Source organism: Panthera tigris, chromosome D3 (assembly GCF_018350195.1).
Source record: "Panthera tigris isolate Pti1 chromosome D3, P.tigris_Pti1_mat1.1, whole genome shotgun sequence".
NCBI classification, from domain to species: domain Eukaryota; kingdom Metazoa; phylum Chordata; class Mammalia; order Carnivora; family Felidae; genus Panthera; species Panthera tigris.
In genome coordinates this window covers 9,511,104-9,528,072 of record NC_056671.1, presented here as the reverse complement: position 1 = coordinate 9,528,072, position 16,969 = coordinate 9,511,104, and the positions used below count along the sequence as shown (strand labels likewise).

General features: G+C 37.3%; 1 protein-coding gene across 4 annotated transcripts in view; it reads left to right on the top strand.

The window, feature by feature from the left end:
* TMEM116 (transmembrane protein 116) overlaps positions 1-16,969 on the top strand; it is a 162,400-nt gene that overhangs the window by 70,269 nt on the left and 75,162 nt on the right. For 3 of the 4 annotated variants that reach the window (XM_042961694.1, XM_007079611.3, XM_015536450.2), the window contains 6 exons: positions 3,978-4,027; positions 5,174-5,257; positions 5,614-5,749; positions 7,475-7,619; positions 8,213-8,286; positions 9,049-13,450. In XM_042961694.1, the coding sequence (XP_042817628.1) occupies positions 3,978-4,027; positions 5,174-5,257; positions 5,614-5,749; positions 7,475-7,619; positions 8,213-8,286; positions 9,049-9,300 (741 nt within the window). In that variant the 3' untranslated portion in view covers positions 9,301-13,450. Of the gene's footprint in view, positions 1-3,977; positions 4,028-5,173; positions 5,258-5,613; positions 5,750-7,474; positions 7,620-8,212; positions 8,287-9,048; positions 13,451-16,969 lie in introns of those variants that run through there. The other variant, XM_042961695.1, reaches the window with a different exon arrangement.

Here is a 16,969-nt window from a genome sequence, read left to right as displayed (position 1 = left end):
TATTTTCTTCACCCCAAATTCTTCATGACCATTTATTGTTAATTTCGTGCCCGCCCCCTGCACTAGACAACAGTTAATGTACTTTCTGACTCTATGGACATTTCATATAGGTAGAATCATCCAATATGTAGCCTGTTGTATCTGGTTTATTTCACTTAGCATACTTTTGAAGTTTACCCATCATAGCATACATAAGTAATTCATTCTTTTTTTAGTGTTGAATAGTATTCCATTGTATAGTACACTCAGTTTCTTATTTCTGGTTCTATCAGTATATCACTAAGTGATCTTAGAAGACATTTTTATGATGTTAGCCATTTTCATTTCATTTTTTTTCTTTTGAGAAAGAGCAGGGGAAGGGCAGAGGGAGAGGGAGAGAGAGAATCTTAAGCAGGCTCCACGCTCAGCATGGAGTCCATCACAAGACTCAATGTCACAACTGTGAGATGATAACTTGAGCCAAAATCAAGAGTTGGACCCTTAACTGACTGAACCACCCAGGCGCCCTAGCCATTTTCATTTCTTTGACTGTCATTATACATTTTAATCTTCCTATACAAATCTTACTAAGTATTCCAGTTTTCTTATTTCTTACAGTATCCATTATGCTGTGTGTTTTTTTTAAGATTTTATTTTTTGGTAATCTCTACACCCAGCATGGGGCTTGAACCTACAACCCCAAGGTTAAGAGTCTCACACTCCACCAATGAGCCAGATGAGTGCCCCTGTTGTGGTTTTTTTTTGTTTTTTTTTTGAAGAGGAATTTTTGTTTAAGAGCATCATGGAGTAATTGAATCTGGAAAACCTCCCTACATACCTTTCTCTGGCTCCTACAGATCAGTTGTAGACTAAATGAAAGTTGGTATACTGTCATGCACATGATGAAACTCAATACAAATTTGTTGAATGAGTAAATGGTACTATTCCATTGTCAAAAGAGATTTGAGGGTGAATCAGGAAATCTGTCTTCTAGATGCAGTTCTATCATTTATCTCCTTTCTGATCTTGAGCACATCATCTCCTTTTCTTGGGTCTCAGTTTTCCATAAAATGAAGCGTTGGTCTCTGTGATCTTTAATGTCACTTATAGCTCCAAAATGCTGTGATACTCTAAATCCTCATCTGACTGGTTTCTAAAGAAGATATGCTTCTTGCATTTTTCTAGCCTTGTCCTAGATATATGTTGTTGGAGAAGATTGAGAGCATAGAATGCTTTGAAAACTTTTCTCTTTTTTCTTTTTTTGCTGGAAGGAGAATGGGCAGTGAGGAAATCATTGAAAGCTTAATGTGAAGAGACCTCCTTAGTTAGCATCCTGAACAAGATATTATAGTCTATCCAAGCCCTGTTCAATAGAACTTTCTGCAGTGATCAAAATATTTCATGCACTGTCCAGTTCAGTAGCCATTAACCAGTGGCTGTTGAGCACTTGAAATGTGGCTGGTGTGATTGAGAAACTGAATTATTTAATTTAATTTTAATTTTAACCACATGTGGTTAGTGTTTACCATATTGTGTAACACAGTACTCTGTTCTGGTGTTTTTTTCTCTTGTTTACATCTGGTAAGTCAATGCTTATAATTGATCTTCTGTATTTTAAACTTGTATAGTTTCTCAGCTCCCTACAATTTAGTAATGGCTATGGATATATGTCCTTTTACGTGTTTGTCTACATAATCCTAGAATCCTAGAGCTGGAAGATACTGCAAAAAAATAATTCATTTCTCTCCCTCAAGCACATGAATGTCTAAAAAGTTCTACAGCCTTATATGGGTAGTATTTCAAGTTTGGTATGTGAGGTTCATTCACTCACAAGCTAAGAGACTGCAATTTGGGAAAAGTTATTTGGCTAAAGAGGAATTCTCTAAAAAAGTTACCATAATGAGACCAGAAGCCGAGAATGGGAACAAGGAGAGATATTTTTCTGAGGCTTGGCTTCCTGTCAGGAGAACAAATTAATCTTTGAAAGAAAGGGAGGGAGAGACATAAAATTAGCTCTTATATATATATATAGCATTCTGCCGTTTTTTGTCCATGGAAATGCACATACTGTACTTTATAACTCATGCCATGGCATGAGAAGACAAACCCTAGCCCCAAATTTTAACCCCATTGCCTTTTATTCTGTCATAGCTTTATATCAGGAGCCTTGAAAATGTTTTTTCATTTTGAATTCTCTTTTAAATATCCTAGCAAGACTTGTGCCCTAAACTGTTATCAGTAAGGTTTTTTTTTTAACGTATATTTATTTTGAGTGAGAGAGAGAGAGAGAGAGAGAGAGAGAGAGTGTGTGTGTGTGTGTGTGTGTGTGTTTGTGTGCACACATGAGCAGGGGAGGGGCAGAGAGGAAGGGAGAGAATCCAAAGCAAGTTCAGCGCTGTCAGCACAGAGCCCTGCGGGGTTTGATCTTACACACCGTGAGATTATGACCTGAGCCAGAATCAAGAATCAGATACTTAACCTTCATGAGATGGAGCCCCAAGCTGAGATCAAGAGTTGGATACTCTACTGACTGAGCCACCCACGTACCCCATATCAGTAAGTTTTTTATCAGAGCTTCATTGACAGAAATATAAGAACAAGAATTAAACACAGATTAGTCTGATTGATAGAGGATAGAATAAAAAGAGAAGGGACATGGGTGGGAAAGGTCACCAAAGATTAATTTTACTTATTTCTCCTTTTACTTAAAGTCAGCATTGGCTGTCTTACTTGAAATCATTTGCTGTTCCTGATCTATAGTTTTTAGGGCACATCAATTACCCATCTCTGATTACTGATTAATTGCTCACTTCATGTTTATTGATCCCTAACAATGCCATTCTAGAAGATAATATGATCTCTTACCTCAGAACAGAAAAAAGCTTGTTTTCTATTCTGGTCTCACTTTAAGGTGATCTGTTCAAAGTCTTTTACCATAAACTTCTAGTGGGTAGATACCATTCTTCTGTTAAGTTATTTTTCAGTGTCTAACACAACTGGGGGGTTTTGAAATGCACTTTCTTTTAGAGTGTGACAGGTGTTATATCTGAAGGGCTTATTTGACCCCCCTCTATTATGCTAATCATGGCTTATTAAGTTTTCTGCTGGTGATCTTATACACAGATTTCTGCTCCACCCATAAGGTCTGAAAAGGCCACACCTCCCTGGATCTAAAGAGAAGAGGATTGAACTATTATTAGAAGATGGAGGAGTAGGGGCACCTGGGTGGCTCAGTCGGTTAAGCGTCCGACTTTGGCTCAGGTCATGATCTCACAGTCCGTGAGTTCAAGCCCCGTGTCAGGCTCCGTGCTGACAGCTCAGAGCCTGGATCCTGCTTCAGATTCTGTGTCTCCCTCTCTCTTTGACCCTCCCCCGTTCATGCTCTGTCTCTCTCTGTCTCAAAAATAAATAAACATTTAAAAAAAAAAAAAAGAAGATGGAGGAGTACTGTGTGATTTCTTATTTACCTTTCTTCTTAAGAGAATTTGTTGTATCCAAGTCATACATCAAGCTACTTCCCTCAGGCTCTCTTTGTGGCTATTGTTGTTATACTTTTTAGAATATAGTAATACTAACACAATTCTCTTATTGCCAATGCTAAGGAATTATCTATTTAATTGAATTTTGTAGCAAATATTGCTTGACACAACCAAGGTAGCTCTTGGGAATTTTTGCTCTATCAAGTGGTAAGTGATGACCTGATATTTAGTATATTATGATCAACAATATTCTTTTTTTTAATGTTTATTTATTTTTGAGAGAGACAGAGACAGAATGCAAGTGGGTTAGGGGCAGAGAGAGAGAGAGAGAGAGAGAGACAGAAGCAGAAGCAGGCTCCAGGCTCTGAGCTGTCAGCACAGAGCCCGATGCGGGGCTCGAACTCATGAGCTATGAGATCATGACCTGAGCTGAAGTCAGACGCTCAACCGAGTGAGCCACCCAGGCACCCCATGATTGGCAATATTCTAAGACTTTACTCACATTTATTCTTTTCACAGGTTGTAGATTATACTTGTCATGTTGGTCAAATAGCCATCATTTTGTCAAGGTAAGGTTTTTGCTTTACTTTCTGGCTAAGCATAGACTCTCATTATTCTGTGGTCCAGGTTGGAGCAAATAGGAGGACAGTGCCCTTTATTTCCATTGACTCTATAACTCCTAGGTCCTCATAGAACTTTACTGACTTGGAAGCAACAAATATATTATCATTGGTACCATATTCCCAGATAGAATAGGCAAGCAGTTTGAAGTTACAGTTTTGAATTTTAGCTTCAGTTTTGCCATCAACTCTATGTGACTGTCAACAAATATTTGCCTTTAAGTCTTTAGACTTTTAATTCCTTTTTATGTCATAAAGAGTTGTAATAGAAGGCTGTCAAAATCTTACCCACCTTTATAACATTGGGTGAGAGTCTTAACAACTATTAACCCCAGGAAAGGTCTGGATTTTACCTAAAACAGTGGTCATATCAGAGTTGATGTTAGAATTTTTAACTTTTATTTTTGGGTCTTTTCCTCTTACAGAGAGCTGGCTATAATTAGCTGGATAGGTAATTGGTTATTTAAATGTATGCTTTCAAAAAGCTCCCAGGAAGAGGCTGATGAGATTGAAGTTATTCCTCGTTGTCATAGAAAGTGAGCACAGAACTCCTTGTTAGATTTTTCCTTTCACTTTGACCCATTCCCAGAGACTCTCTGACAATGTTAGATTTCATTAATTTAGGTATGAAATGCATTCTTCACTCCACTTAGCAATTGGTTAAGGAGTATTTGTAAGGCTTTTGAGGTATTTTTCTTGAAGAATTTATATATATATATATTATATATATATATATAAATAGAAGAATTTATATATATATAATATATATAACATAATATAATATAATATATATAAATATATATATAAATAGAAGAATTTATATATATATAAAATATATATATAAATTATATATATACATATATACATGTATATATATGTATCTATATATACATATATAAATATATATGTATATATATACACACATATATATACATATATATATGCATATATATATATATGTATATATATACACACACACATATTTGTGGAGAGTGGTGGAGTGATAGAGTTAGGAGAAGAACAGAGTATTTTGCAAAGGGGAAGGGAATAAAAATGTCTGAATATTAGGGTGATAAGTTTTTTTTTTCCTCCCAGCCTGATACCTCTGCTGTTGATGATACCTGTATTCTGTCTGGGCAATGTCAGTGAATGTTTCCGCAACTTCAGTCAGAGCCACAGGTAAGCAAGGACCAGATCTATCATTTTCATGGTAGACTACACCTTTTCTTTTCCATATATAGAGATGGAAAAGACTTTCTACATATACTCTGGCCAAGTTGTTTGTATTTGGAACAAGGTTCTATGGTACCTTGGTGTAGTCTATAGAGCAAGGTGTAGTCAAGGCCAAAAATACATAAGTAGAAATATAACACAAAGATACTAGAAGATAATGTGTCTATGAGAAAGAATAAGGGGTTATGGGAAAGGGTTAGCAAAATGGTAAGTAAAATTGCATACTTAGTAAATTTTGTTGCACCAAATGGGTATCTCTCTGTATCTTTAGCAGTGTTCCTGTCCATTGATTCTCTTCCTAGGTGTATTCTGATGTATTCACCACCGTCAGCCATGGCTGAACTGCCTTCTGTCAACACATCAGTCTGTACCACACTTTATTTTTATGGGATCACCATTTTCCTGACCAGCTTTCTCCTCAGCCTCCTTGCTATTGTGGTACGGTGCTACCTGCCTTTATGGACAGAAAGGGAAGATTGGGAGGGATGCAGCAGTATTCCTAGGGACTGGGAAAAATGGGATGGAGAGGCATTTCCTAAAGTTCTAGATCTAAGAAAGTAGCTAAGAGATATTGATACTTTAATTACTACCTCAGTGTTTGGATTTCTCAAGATTAAATGATTAATGGGGAAAGAGCCTGTATTAATTATGTGATAATTATGCTCACCCTAGAACTAATATATGTTCCTGTGGATCCTCATGGAAAACCAAACCAGAAGATTAGTATGTGCCAAGTATATCCTTTATACAGGATAACACTCCAGAAATAGGAAATATGCTTTGATTTAATTTGATAATTTTCCAAATAACAAAGGAGTTTTCTTTTCTCAATTATTTATTGGGTGTAAATGCATATATGCTGTGTCTGACTGGGGTTAAAGTGCTAAGTGGCTTAAGCAGTTACTAAATACTCATTTGACATCACCAGAATGATGTACAGTTAAAATAATTAGCTATGGGACAATATGTTATTTACACGTAACTGCCTAGTATAAAATCAGTACACAAGTGAATATGCCTTTTTATTTGCCATATCTACTTTTCAGTATCATTTTTTCCTTTCTTCATATGCTAATTCAAGGATTACAAACTATCTGCCTGCAGACCAAATTTATCCTACAGAGATGTTTTATTTTGCTAGCACAGCTGGAACATGTGAACCAAGTATAACTGCAGAGAATTTCCTTTGACAATTTAAAAATAAGTTAGGGGGATAGCTTAGTTCAAATCAGCAACTATGTAAAGAGGGCGAAATGGTTACTTTATATTAAGATGGTTTTGATAATCTACGTTTAGAACTAATTGACAAGAGAGTCAGGTATCCCAGAGCCTGGCATCCTGGAGAATCTTGCTTCTTTAGAATAGCCTATGCTTCAGTGGGCATTCAGAATCAGAACTGATTCTAGTAGATGAAAATATTCCCAAATAAATAAAAGCCGCCTTTTGATTCCAGTGTCTGTGGGGAAAGGAAACTACATGGCTAAACTTAATTAAATAATTGACTTGTTCACTTAGAGAGTGGGTCTGGATTATTTGGGAAAATTTTAGATTTGGTCAGATTTGTTACCAAGATTATTACTTAATTTACTCCCCACAAAAAGCACTTTGGAAATCTAAACTGATTTGTATTCCATGAGCTTAACCTTATTCAGACAACCCCCAAAAAGAAGGGGAAAATGGTATTTTCCATCTAAGGACAATAAGACTTCCTAAATTTTTTTTTTTCTTAGAGTTGAGAATTTAAGCCCAGCCACAGTGCTCAAATATTTATTTTAAGGGTATTAAGTACAGAATGCTTTCTAACACAATCTCTAGTAAAGTGTTTTAAGAGGGTCTGGGTAGATCTTAACTTTAACTTCCCATGCATATATGGTGATTAGCCTCAGTCAGGAAAAAAAAAAAAGCCTGAGTGTTGATGTAATGTTTATATATGGAATGTGATAAACACAGGTTTATTTGTCCATTTCCCGGCCAAGCAGAAGTTCACTCTGAAGATAATTTTCTCTCAGAAGAAGCCTGGTCTTAGATGGTAAAGACAGGAGAATGAGTTTTCTTGCTGTCAGATCCCAAGAGAAGTGATCCCTCTACAATGATAGGAGGCCACACCTGGGAAGTTTTACCAAGCCTTAGGCAAAGCTACTCAACTGCTGTACCCATGTTTAGGTCTTACTCATCCAAACCCAGACCCTATATAAGAAGTTTGTGAAATCGATTGGCTTTCTGGGGACCGAACAGTGGGCAGTGATTCACATCGTGGAACAGCGAGTGCGCTTCTATCCAGTGGCCTTCTTTTGCTGCTGGGGCCCAGGTGGGTATCTTAATGGAAAAAGCTGGGTAATGATGAGGGCAGCTATTGGGTTCTGATCAAGCAAAGTGGTCTTACCAGTAAGGGTGACTGCAACTTGTTAAATTCCTGTCCAACTGTAGAACTTGTGTTTGTCCCACTCATATTTCAAGTTTCCCCAACTTTCTTGTTTTTCTTCTTATGTTTTAGAAATTATGGTAATTAGACATGAGATGCAATCCAGTAAGAGAGGAAATGTCCTGACAGAGCTCAGAGATATTAACACCTGCCCTTCCTACTACACAAAGTGTAGTGAGGATCAGATTGGATAATGTTTATAAAAAAGCTTGGTAAATTCTGAAATGCTAACAAGTGTAACTTATCTTCCTGTAGTGTGCCTTACCATCATTGCTACACTAATAACCTGCAAAGTTTAGTCAATGAGGAATAGAAGTTGGAGACCTGAGGCCCAGTGGTTTATGGAACTGGTTAATCTCAGTCCTAGTCTTCATTATGCCTATGGCTTTATTTCTCACAGTGCTTAGGCATGTATACTGGACAATTTTATGCTTAGAGGGCAGGGTTGTCAACAAGATTCATACTTTGTGTTTTCACAGCCGTCATTCTGATAATCATGAAGTTGACTAAGCCACAGAACATGAAGCTTCACATGGCCCTCTGTGTTCTCCAGGTAACATCTTCCACATCTGTTTTTATACCCTCTTACTCTGTTCTCTTACACTGCCATTACTCAGTAAGCACAATTTTTTTTTTGCCTTAGCATATTTATTTCAACATTGCAAAAGAGAAAATGTATTCTTTATATTTATGAAGAATGTGAAATTTTCCTCACAGCTGAGGTAGATACTTTGGTGAAAGTGCTGCCATGCATTTCAGAGCATATGTATCTCTGGTCAGCTTCATTTTATTGATAGTTTTTAAGGGATAGGTAACAAAACAACAAGATCTACTAGATAATGTTTTTGTGAAACACTGATAGTACATGATTCTGTCCCATCCAGAGTGAACTGAATGGGGTAAATTAGCTATTCAAGGTAAATGGGGAAAGAGGAATGCAGAAATAGAATGATTCTCTCTTTTCCTCTTTTATCAGATTTAAGAAGGCTTTTTGGGCTATCTGACTATACTGATAGGGCAGTTTTCTCAAGCCTAACCTGGAAAATGGAAGTAACAAGGGAGGGCATTGAAACCAGTTCATTTTCCTTATGTTTATGCCAAGAAATCTGACCAACTCTGTCATCCATGACGAGATACAGTGTGAAGAGTGAGTTTATTAGGAAGAGCTAGAAAAATATAAAAAAACTGACATCAGATCTTGATGTTTGAGATAGAGGAAATGTAACAATGCTTTATAAATAAGGGGAATGGGGACTACTCCCTGGATCTCTGAAAACCTGAAGGATGGGCTCCATCACCCCTTCATCTCCTCCAGGCTCTAACAGCATCATCCCAGGGTCTGCTCAACTGTGGAGTATATGGCTGGACACAGTACAAGTTCTACCAACTAAAGCAAGAGGCTCGGCGTGATGCAGACACCCAAACACCATTATTATGCTCACAGAAGAGATTCTATAGCAGGGGCCTAGATACAGTGGAGTCTACCCTTGCTTTTGCTACCAGCCCTCCACCATTCTTTGAAACTGTAATACTGGAACATCCAGGAACCGGAGTTATTCCACACTAATGGATTGGGAAGAGTGTTGGGGAACATCTCCAGTCTTTTCCAACCATGCCTTGAACTATGGAAGGGAAAGAGGATGTAGTGCGTGCTTAGTGGCTTTTCTCATTGAATTGGGCAGGATCTCTCTAGTATTCTCAGATTCACTTGTGATTCTTAAAGTCTTATTCAGAGAGGTGAAGCCACTGTCCTATGAAATAGACTCCTATTACCTCAGTGAATATTAGATTTGTTTAAATCTCTTATAGATAAATTCTAGGTTATTATTTATATGTGTCCTTTCCAGGCTCTCTACTCTGTGATTGTAGGGGAAGTAGGGTGACATACAACAACTTGCTCAGATTTTGCCAGTATTGTTACTCTAAGACCAGACAAAGAAAATCCTGGGTTTCTGTTCTTTGAAGGTTTCTGAGACTCAGAAGAAACAAAGACAGTAACTACCAAAAAAGTGACCGTGGGATCCTCAGGCATATCCTACTCTGTTATTTGCTCAGTGCTGTTTCAAGTCTCAACAGTAGGGACCATCTGCTCTAGAAAATTAAGGCCAATCTTATGAAGTTACAGAGGATAAGAAGATTTAAGAGAAATCAGGATTAAAAGAAACTTTAGATATCAAAAACTCTCAACTCCATTTACAAGCAGAAGTCCAAAGGTAGGTTTCATAGTGCCTGAACATAGAATTAGGTTGAACCATGTGAACTTGCCATTTTTATAGGTGAAGAAGGCCTAATTTCAATTTTACATGGTTCGACCTACTGCTAAGTGCTAAATGTATGTTTATAGAAAAAAAAAATGAATGAACAAGTGAATGAATGGCTAGTAAGGAGAATTTGAACCTTTTGGGAAAGAAAAGATTTCCAGCCTGCAGAGTCACATTCATAGTAGGAATGTCTAATCCATTTCTTTAACTATACAACAAGTGATGTTTGGTCTCTCCAGTTAAGTCATGAACAAGTCTGAGGCCAGGGCATCATATACTATGATGCCCAAAGAAAGAGGAAAGCCAAGTGGACAAAGTGGCTGGAATGAGAATCAACTACAACACCTAGAGTTAATAATCAGATGCTTCTCACCTGATATACTCCTTTGGTTTGTCCAAGGAAAAATCCTTAAGATTAGAGAAAATTTACAAAGTAGATTACAGTAGGGGATTAGACAGGATGCTCTGAAACGTAAGTTCCAGAGATTGTTCCAAGGAACTCTCTACAGAAATGTTAGGGAGCTCACAGTAACAGCTTAAACATTAAAAAAAAAAAAAATCACATCTTGAGGCCTCTCATTGCCCCAGAGCTCTGGAGACCTGATTTCTGGATAGCACAGAACAGGAAAGATTGCTTCACCAAGGGAGCTGCTTTAACCTCTTTTAATTTAAAAATGAATAAGTATTTGACATTTGAAGAGACAGATGGAAAAAAGAAAAATTCCTATTTCCATAGACCTTGAAGGACACCAGAACTACAGAGTCCAATTGTTAAAAAGTCCTTTTAGTGTCACTTCATATTTGGCTTTATTACCAGAAAGAGGGTAATTATCAAATGTTTGTCAAGTTTGTTCATCTTGCTTCTCTGATGAATTTTTAAATTGACACTGGTCTTACATCTTCTATACATGTAAGCAAATAAATAGATAGTAGGAATGAGGAATTGTAAAAGGCTAGGCAAGATCCAGATCAGTATTGTCAGCTTTTTATCATACTGAGAAACAGAGGGGACACGTAGAACTGGGCCACTATTCAAACTGTCCCCATAACCTTTAGATTCACATATAGGGAAGGGTATAGACAGATATAGTGGCAGTTCTTAAAATTGTTGCAAATACCCCTCCATGACACTTGTCCAGGCTGTAGTCATAATGGAGTATAGTGGTTTTATCTAAGCAGGTTTGATTAATATAGATTTTCTGTGGACCACTTTGGGTACCATCCTTCATCTCCCTGTCATCAATTCTGTCTGTGGCTTCAAAAAACTGTGCATTCCAATACCACATGTCCCACACGGGGAACTGGGTGCTTGATGTTTTTCAGTTCAGTCAACAGCTTTTCACATTTTGCATCTTTGGCCTTGCAGTTAATGAAGATCTTAACCATCCCTTTAGATTCACTGCCACAGTTTCTAAACCTGTCACTCTTGGTATTCAGGTAATGATAACTTTCTAGGCAACCTTCGTGCCCTTTCCAAAGATTTTAACACACTGATTCTCTGTGCTTTAACACCAGTCCTGCTAACAGTAACCTTGTTCTTTTTAAGGTGTGCTGTCTTGCTGGTAGATATCTGTCTGGCACCACCTTGAGGTGCCATTACTGTGTTCTGGGAGGTCACACTCATCTACACTGAGGCAGCACTTTCTACCTTTAGAAATATGCAGGTTTTGGAGAAGGATCCAAGTGTGCAGTCTGAAACTTTCTTCAGCTGGCATGAGGGCAGACAACAATGATCCTTTTAACAATCACTGCCATAATCACATTCTTTTCCTTTATTTATTGTCTTTTTTTTTTTTTTTTTTACAATATGGCTTCCCAAAGGAGCTTTGGAGCTCAGGTTTATTAAACAGACAGTTCCCTCAGTGCTTGTACAACAGCTGGTGGAAGTTGTCAAAGCTGCAGTTGCTGAAGCCCATATCTACAGTAAGAAATTCATGCATAGGGCAGAGGTTCTGGTTATGACACTTGCAGGCCACATGGTCATGCTTCATTCCCAAGTTCAAGCTCATGAGCCATAAAAGCTGTGAAATGTGGTATATTTTCATGAGATAAGGATTCAGTACTGGTTGCATTCTCAGCACTGCAGATAACATTAAGAAATGCATGGTCCTCGTAGTTCCCAAGACTTTGGCTTAATGATCATATGAGTAACATTATGCTTCACCCTTCTCAAAAGATGCCAGTCTGTCTAGCAGTTAAAAATTTGAAGTGTTTCTTACAAATTCAGGGAGATTTTCTGGTTTCTCTGTGTCCATATCTTTAACCCAGTAAGTAATACTGTCACGTTTACTTCCTTCATGTACCAGTTAACCATAGCATGAACATCCATTACCATCTGTGTTGTCTTGGTAACATTATTCCACATTTGGAACTGCTTGTTGTCAACCACAGTAAACATTTCTGCATACTTGGGAAGTGACTACATTTAGGACATTGGAAACGAGGAGGGTTCTATTTTGCTGTGAAATTGTGAAGTGGTTAAGAGCTCCTCCTGTTCATCTCCACTGACTACATAAGACTAACCTGATTTTAAAGATATGCTGAAAACCATATGCTCAAAATTCTTTGAAGTGTATATAGGTTTGATGCCAAAGACAATGTCATGTAAGGTCAGGATTCCCTTTATAGCCCAGCAAGTGCTGATAATAACAAGAGAATGCAGGCTACCCTCTGAATACCCAGTCGTCCTGAATAAAAGCCATGATCCAAGCTTAGTTTTTCATTTTGATGTTTATAAACAGAGAAGTTCTTGACAAATATCCCTAAACCTTATCAATGACCATTTGATTTCATAGAGGAAAGGGCAGAAGGGAGGCAAAATAACTAGGGTTGTCATTGTCATGGCCCAGTTGAAGCAACTAATGATCCTGCACTTCTGTCTCAGTTGCGTTCCCCAAGATCCAGATCTTTGTCCACGACACAGTTGTTTGGCCAAAGCTCAAAGCTTTGCTGCCTGTCAGAAGGATAGCTGCCCCAAGCCTGAACATTACATGATGACATCTGCTATTTGATTGTGCCTCCTCCTACTCTTGTTTTGCTCTGTCTTCTCAGTAGTGTCCTTACTTTGTAACCCTCATCAAAGCACAACAATTGTGCTGCTTAGCTGAACTCCTGCTGTCTTTATAGAGGAGTATACCAAGGAGAGGAAACTTTCAGAGGTCCTGCCAATACTGTTACTCAGCATCAAGCCCCAAGGAAAGAAAAAGATACAACCTTCTTCTTTAGTCCTAGTCGTAGTCCTCATGGGACAGTCTTCCCCTCCTGTCATTCATTGTTCTTTTGAGTCATTGAAACCAAAGGTTTCAGGAACAGGGGTTTGTGGATCTCTGGGTAGGTCACAGGCCTCTGCTGTTGAATGCATTTTGCATCATTCCCTACTCTGTACTCTACAGCCCTTTTCAAACCCTCAGTCCTTTTCTTTCTTTCTTTCTTTCTTTCTTTCTTTCTTTCTTTCTTTCTTTCTCTCTCTCTCTCTCTCTCTCTCTCTTTCTTTCTGTCTTTCTGTCTTTCTTTCTCATGATATGTTTATTGGTTTATTCCTAGAAAACATGAAAAGTGGTTTTAGAATAACTAATTCATGCCTCTCTGAAAAGCAGGTATATGGGGGTGCCTGGGTGGCTCAGTCAGTTGAGCGTCCAACTTCAACTCAGGTCATGATCTCACGGTTTGTGGGTTCAAGCCCCATGCCGGGTTCTGTGCTGACAGCTCAGAGCCTGGAGCCTGCTTTGTATTCTGTGTCTCCTCTTCCCCTCCCATGTTCATGCTCTGTCTCTCTCTCTCTCTCTCTCAAAAATAAATAAATGTTAAAAAAAATTTTTTTAAAAGAAAAGAAAAACAGATATATGAACTGGAGAATGGTATGAGGTCAAAATAATGTTTTCCAAAATTATTTCAGTTAGTACTTCTCTATCTAGATCTATCCACTCTGATGATATTATTCCTTTTGGATACAGTTAAGTTCATATGTTACTATTTGTATCTAATTTTGGGTTTTCCCTCACATTTTGGATGATGATGAATATTTGGGGGACATGTGAAATATTACCATGATTCTAAAACTCAGTACTATCCCAAAAATGTACCCAAAAGTACACCTCCTTGAGCCTTTAATCTGTTCCTGTGTCCTACTTCTTTCCATCCAGTTACCAACCACCAATCTTAATAGTACTCAAGTTTATTTTTCCTGTATTTCTTCCTACACAAATTAACAGATACATGTATATTTTCTTATAGCCTCTTCTTTATTATGTAAAGGTAGCATAACATTTTCCACTTTCCTTTTTAAAGTTACATCCTATAAATTATTTCCATAGCAGGTCAATGAAATCTTCCTCATTCTCTCTCTCTCTTTTACTGGTGCATAGTATCCATATTGTGGATGTAATTTATTTAATCACTCTCCTATGTGTGGGCTTTTCAGTTGTTTACATTATTTTGAAATTACACCCATACATCAACAAATAATCTTACACATATGTATTTTTGTGGAGGCAAGTTCCTCCAAAATGGGAAGGCAGTGCCCAAAGCTAACTGCATATGTAGCTTTGTTTGATATTGCCAAAGTCCCCTTCAGAAGGGTTTTGCCAGTTGCATTCCCACTAGCAATGTATTAGAGTGCCTATTTTCCCACACTGTAAGTAACAGAGTTATGTTACCATTTCATAAATTTTAATTTTCACCAAATAGGTAAGAAGTGGCATCTTACTTTTGTTTAAGTTGTATTTTTCTAATTTTGAATGAATTTGAACATGTTTGAATATGTTTAAGGCCGTTTTTATATCTTTTAATAGTTATCTCTTCATGTCCTTTCCCCTTTTTCTATCAAGCTTTTGGTCTTTTTTCTCCCTAACCTTTTTCCCCAGCTTTATTAAGGTATAATTCATGAATAAAATCACATATATATTAAACTGTACAACATGCTGACTTATGTATATACGTATAAAATATATATTAAATATATTTATGTAAATATAAATTTTCTAAAAGGCAAAGGAGCTAGAAGAGTTAAAATAATTTCCAAGAAGTGGCGCCTGGGTGGTTCATTCGGTTAAGCATTCAACTCTTGATTTCAGCTTAGGTCATGATCTCATGGTTCGTGAGTTTGAGCCCCTCATCAGGCTCTGAGTTGATGGCACAGAGCCTGCTTGGGATTTTCTGTCCCTTCTCTCTGCCCCTCTCCCACTCATGCTCTCTATCTAAAAATAAATAAATTTAAAAAAAATTAAAAAATATAATTTTGGAGAATAACATGAAAGGAACCAGTATATTCAATTTGAAGACTGTGTGGTATTGGTGATGAGACAGATACACAGATCAATCAAACAGAAAAGAGAACTCACACATGTATGGCCAACTAATTTTTGACAGAGAGGCAAAAGCAATTGCATAGATGAAAGACAGTCTTTTCAACATATGATGCTGGAAAATTAGACATACATAGACAAAAAAATGACCTCAAGCTAAACCTCACATTTTATACAAAAATCACTCCTAAATGGGTCGTAGACTTAAATATAAAATATAAAACTATGAAACTTTTTAGGAGAAAATATAGAACATCTTTAGGACTTGGGGAGGAATTCTTAAACGTGATACCAAAAATGTGATCCATAAAAGAAATCCATAAATTGGACCTCATCAAAGCTAAAAAAAAAAAAAAAAAAATCTTAATTTAGAAAAGATCCTGTTAAGAGTATGAAAAGACATGCTATAAACTGGGAGAAAATATTTATAGACCATATATCTGATAAGAGACTCATCTAGAATATATAAAGAACTCTAATTACTCAACAATCCAGTTAGAGAATGGGCAAAAGATGAAGAGACATTTCACTGAACAGGATATATGAATAGCAGATAAGCCCATGAAAAGATGTTTAACATTAGTAGGCATTAGAGGAATGCAAATTAAGACCCCCAAGAGATCATTACAGACCTATCAGAACAGCTAAAATTTGAAAAATAGGGACCATGCCAAATGTTAATGAGGACGCAGAGAAACTAGATCTTTCATACATTTCTGATAGGAGTGTAAAATTGTACAGCAAGTCTGGAAAACAAGTAGTTTCTTTAAAAAACTAAGCAAATGGTATGACTTAGCAATTAGGGTTCTGGATATTTATCCCAGAGAAATGAAAATGTATGTCTGCATAAAAATCTGTACATAAATAATTACAGAAGCTTTATTTCTAATAGCTAAAAACTGGAAGCAACCAAAGTGTTCCTCAATAGGTGAAAGGTTAAACTGTGTTAAGTCCATATTATGTATTAGCATCAAAAAGGGACGAAACATCGAGCCACAAAACAACTTAGCAGGATCTCAAGGACATTAAGGTGAGTGAAAAAAGCAATATCAAAAGGTTAGAGACCATATGATTCTGTTTGTGTAACATTTTTGAAATGACAGTATTAGAGATGGAAAAGATATTAGTGGTTGCCAGGGGTTAGGAATGGTGGAGTGACTATATAGAGGGGTGGTATGAATGAGATCTTTGTGGTGATAGCATAGTCCTCTATCTTGATTGTGGTGGTGGTTACAGAAATCTACACATGATAAAATGGCATAGAACTCTTCACATTGTTTCAGTGTCGATGTCCTGGTTGTGACACTCTTCTGTATCAAAGGGGAGAAACTCAGTGAAAAGTATATATGACCTTTTTATGTTATATTTGCAATTTCCTATGAATTATTTCAGTACTTTTTTTTAATACCAACATGACTGCCAAACACATTTAAACTATTAGAAATATAAGGAGGGACGCCTGAGTGGCTCAGTAGGTTAAGCGTCTGACTCTTGATTTTGGTTCAGGTCATGATCTGAGGGTTGTGGAATTGAGTCCCACAACAAGCTCCATGCTGAGTGAGGAGTCTGCTTGGGATTCTCTCTCTTCTTCTTCCTCTCTCTCTCATTCCCTTTCTCTCCCTCTCCCCACCCCCCTGTCTTCCCCACCCCTGCTCATGTGCACACTCTGTGT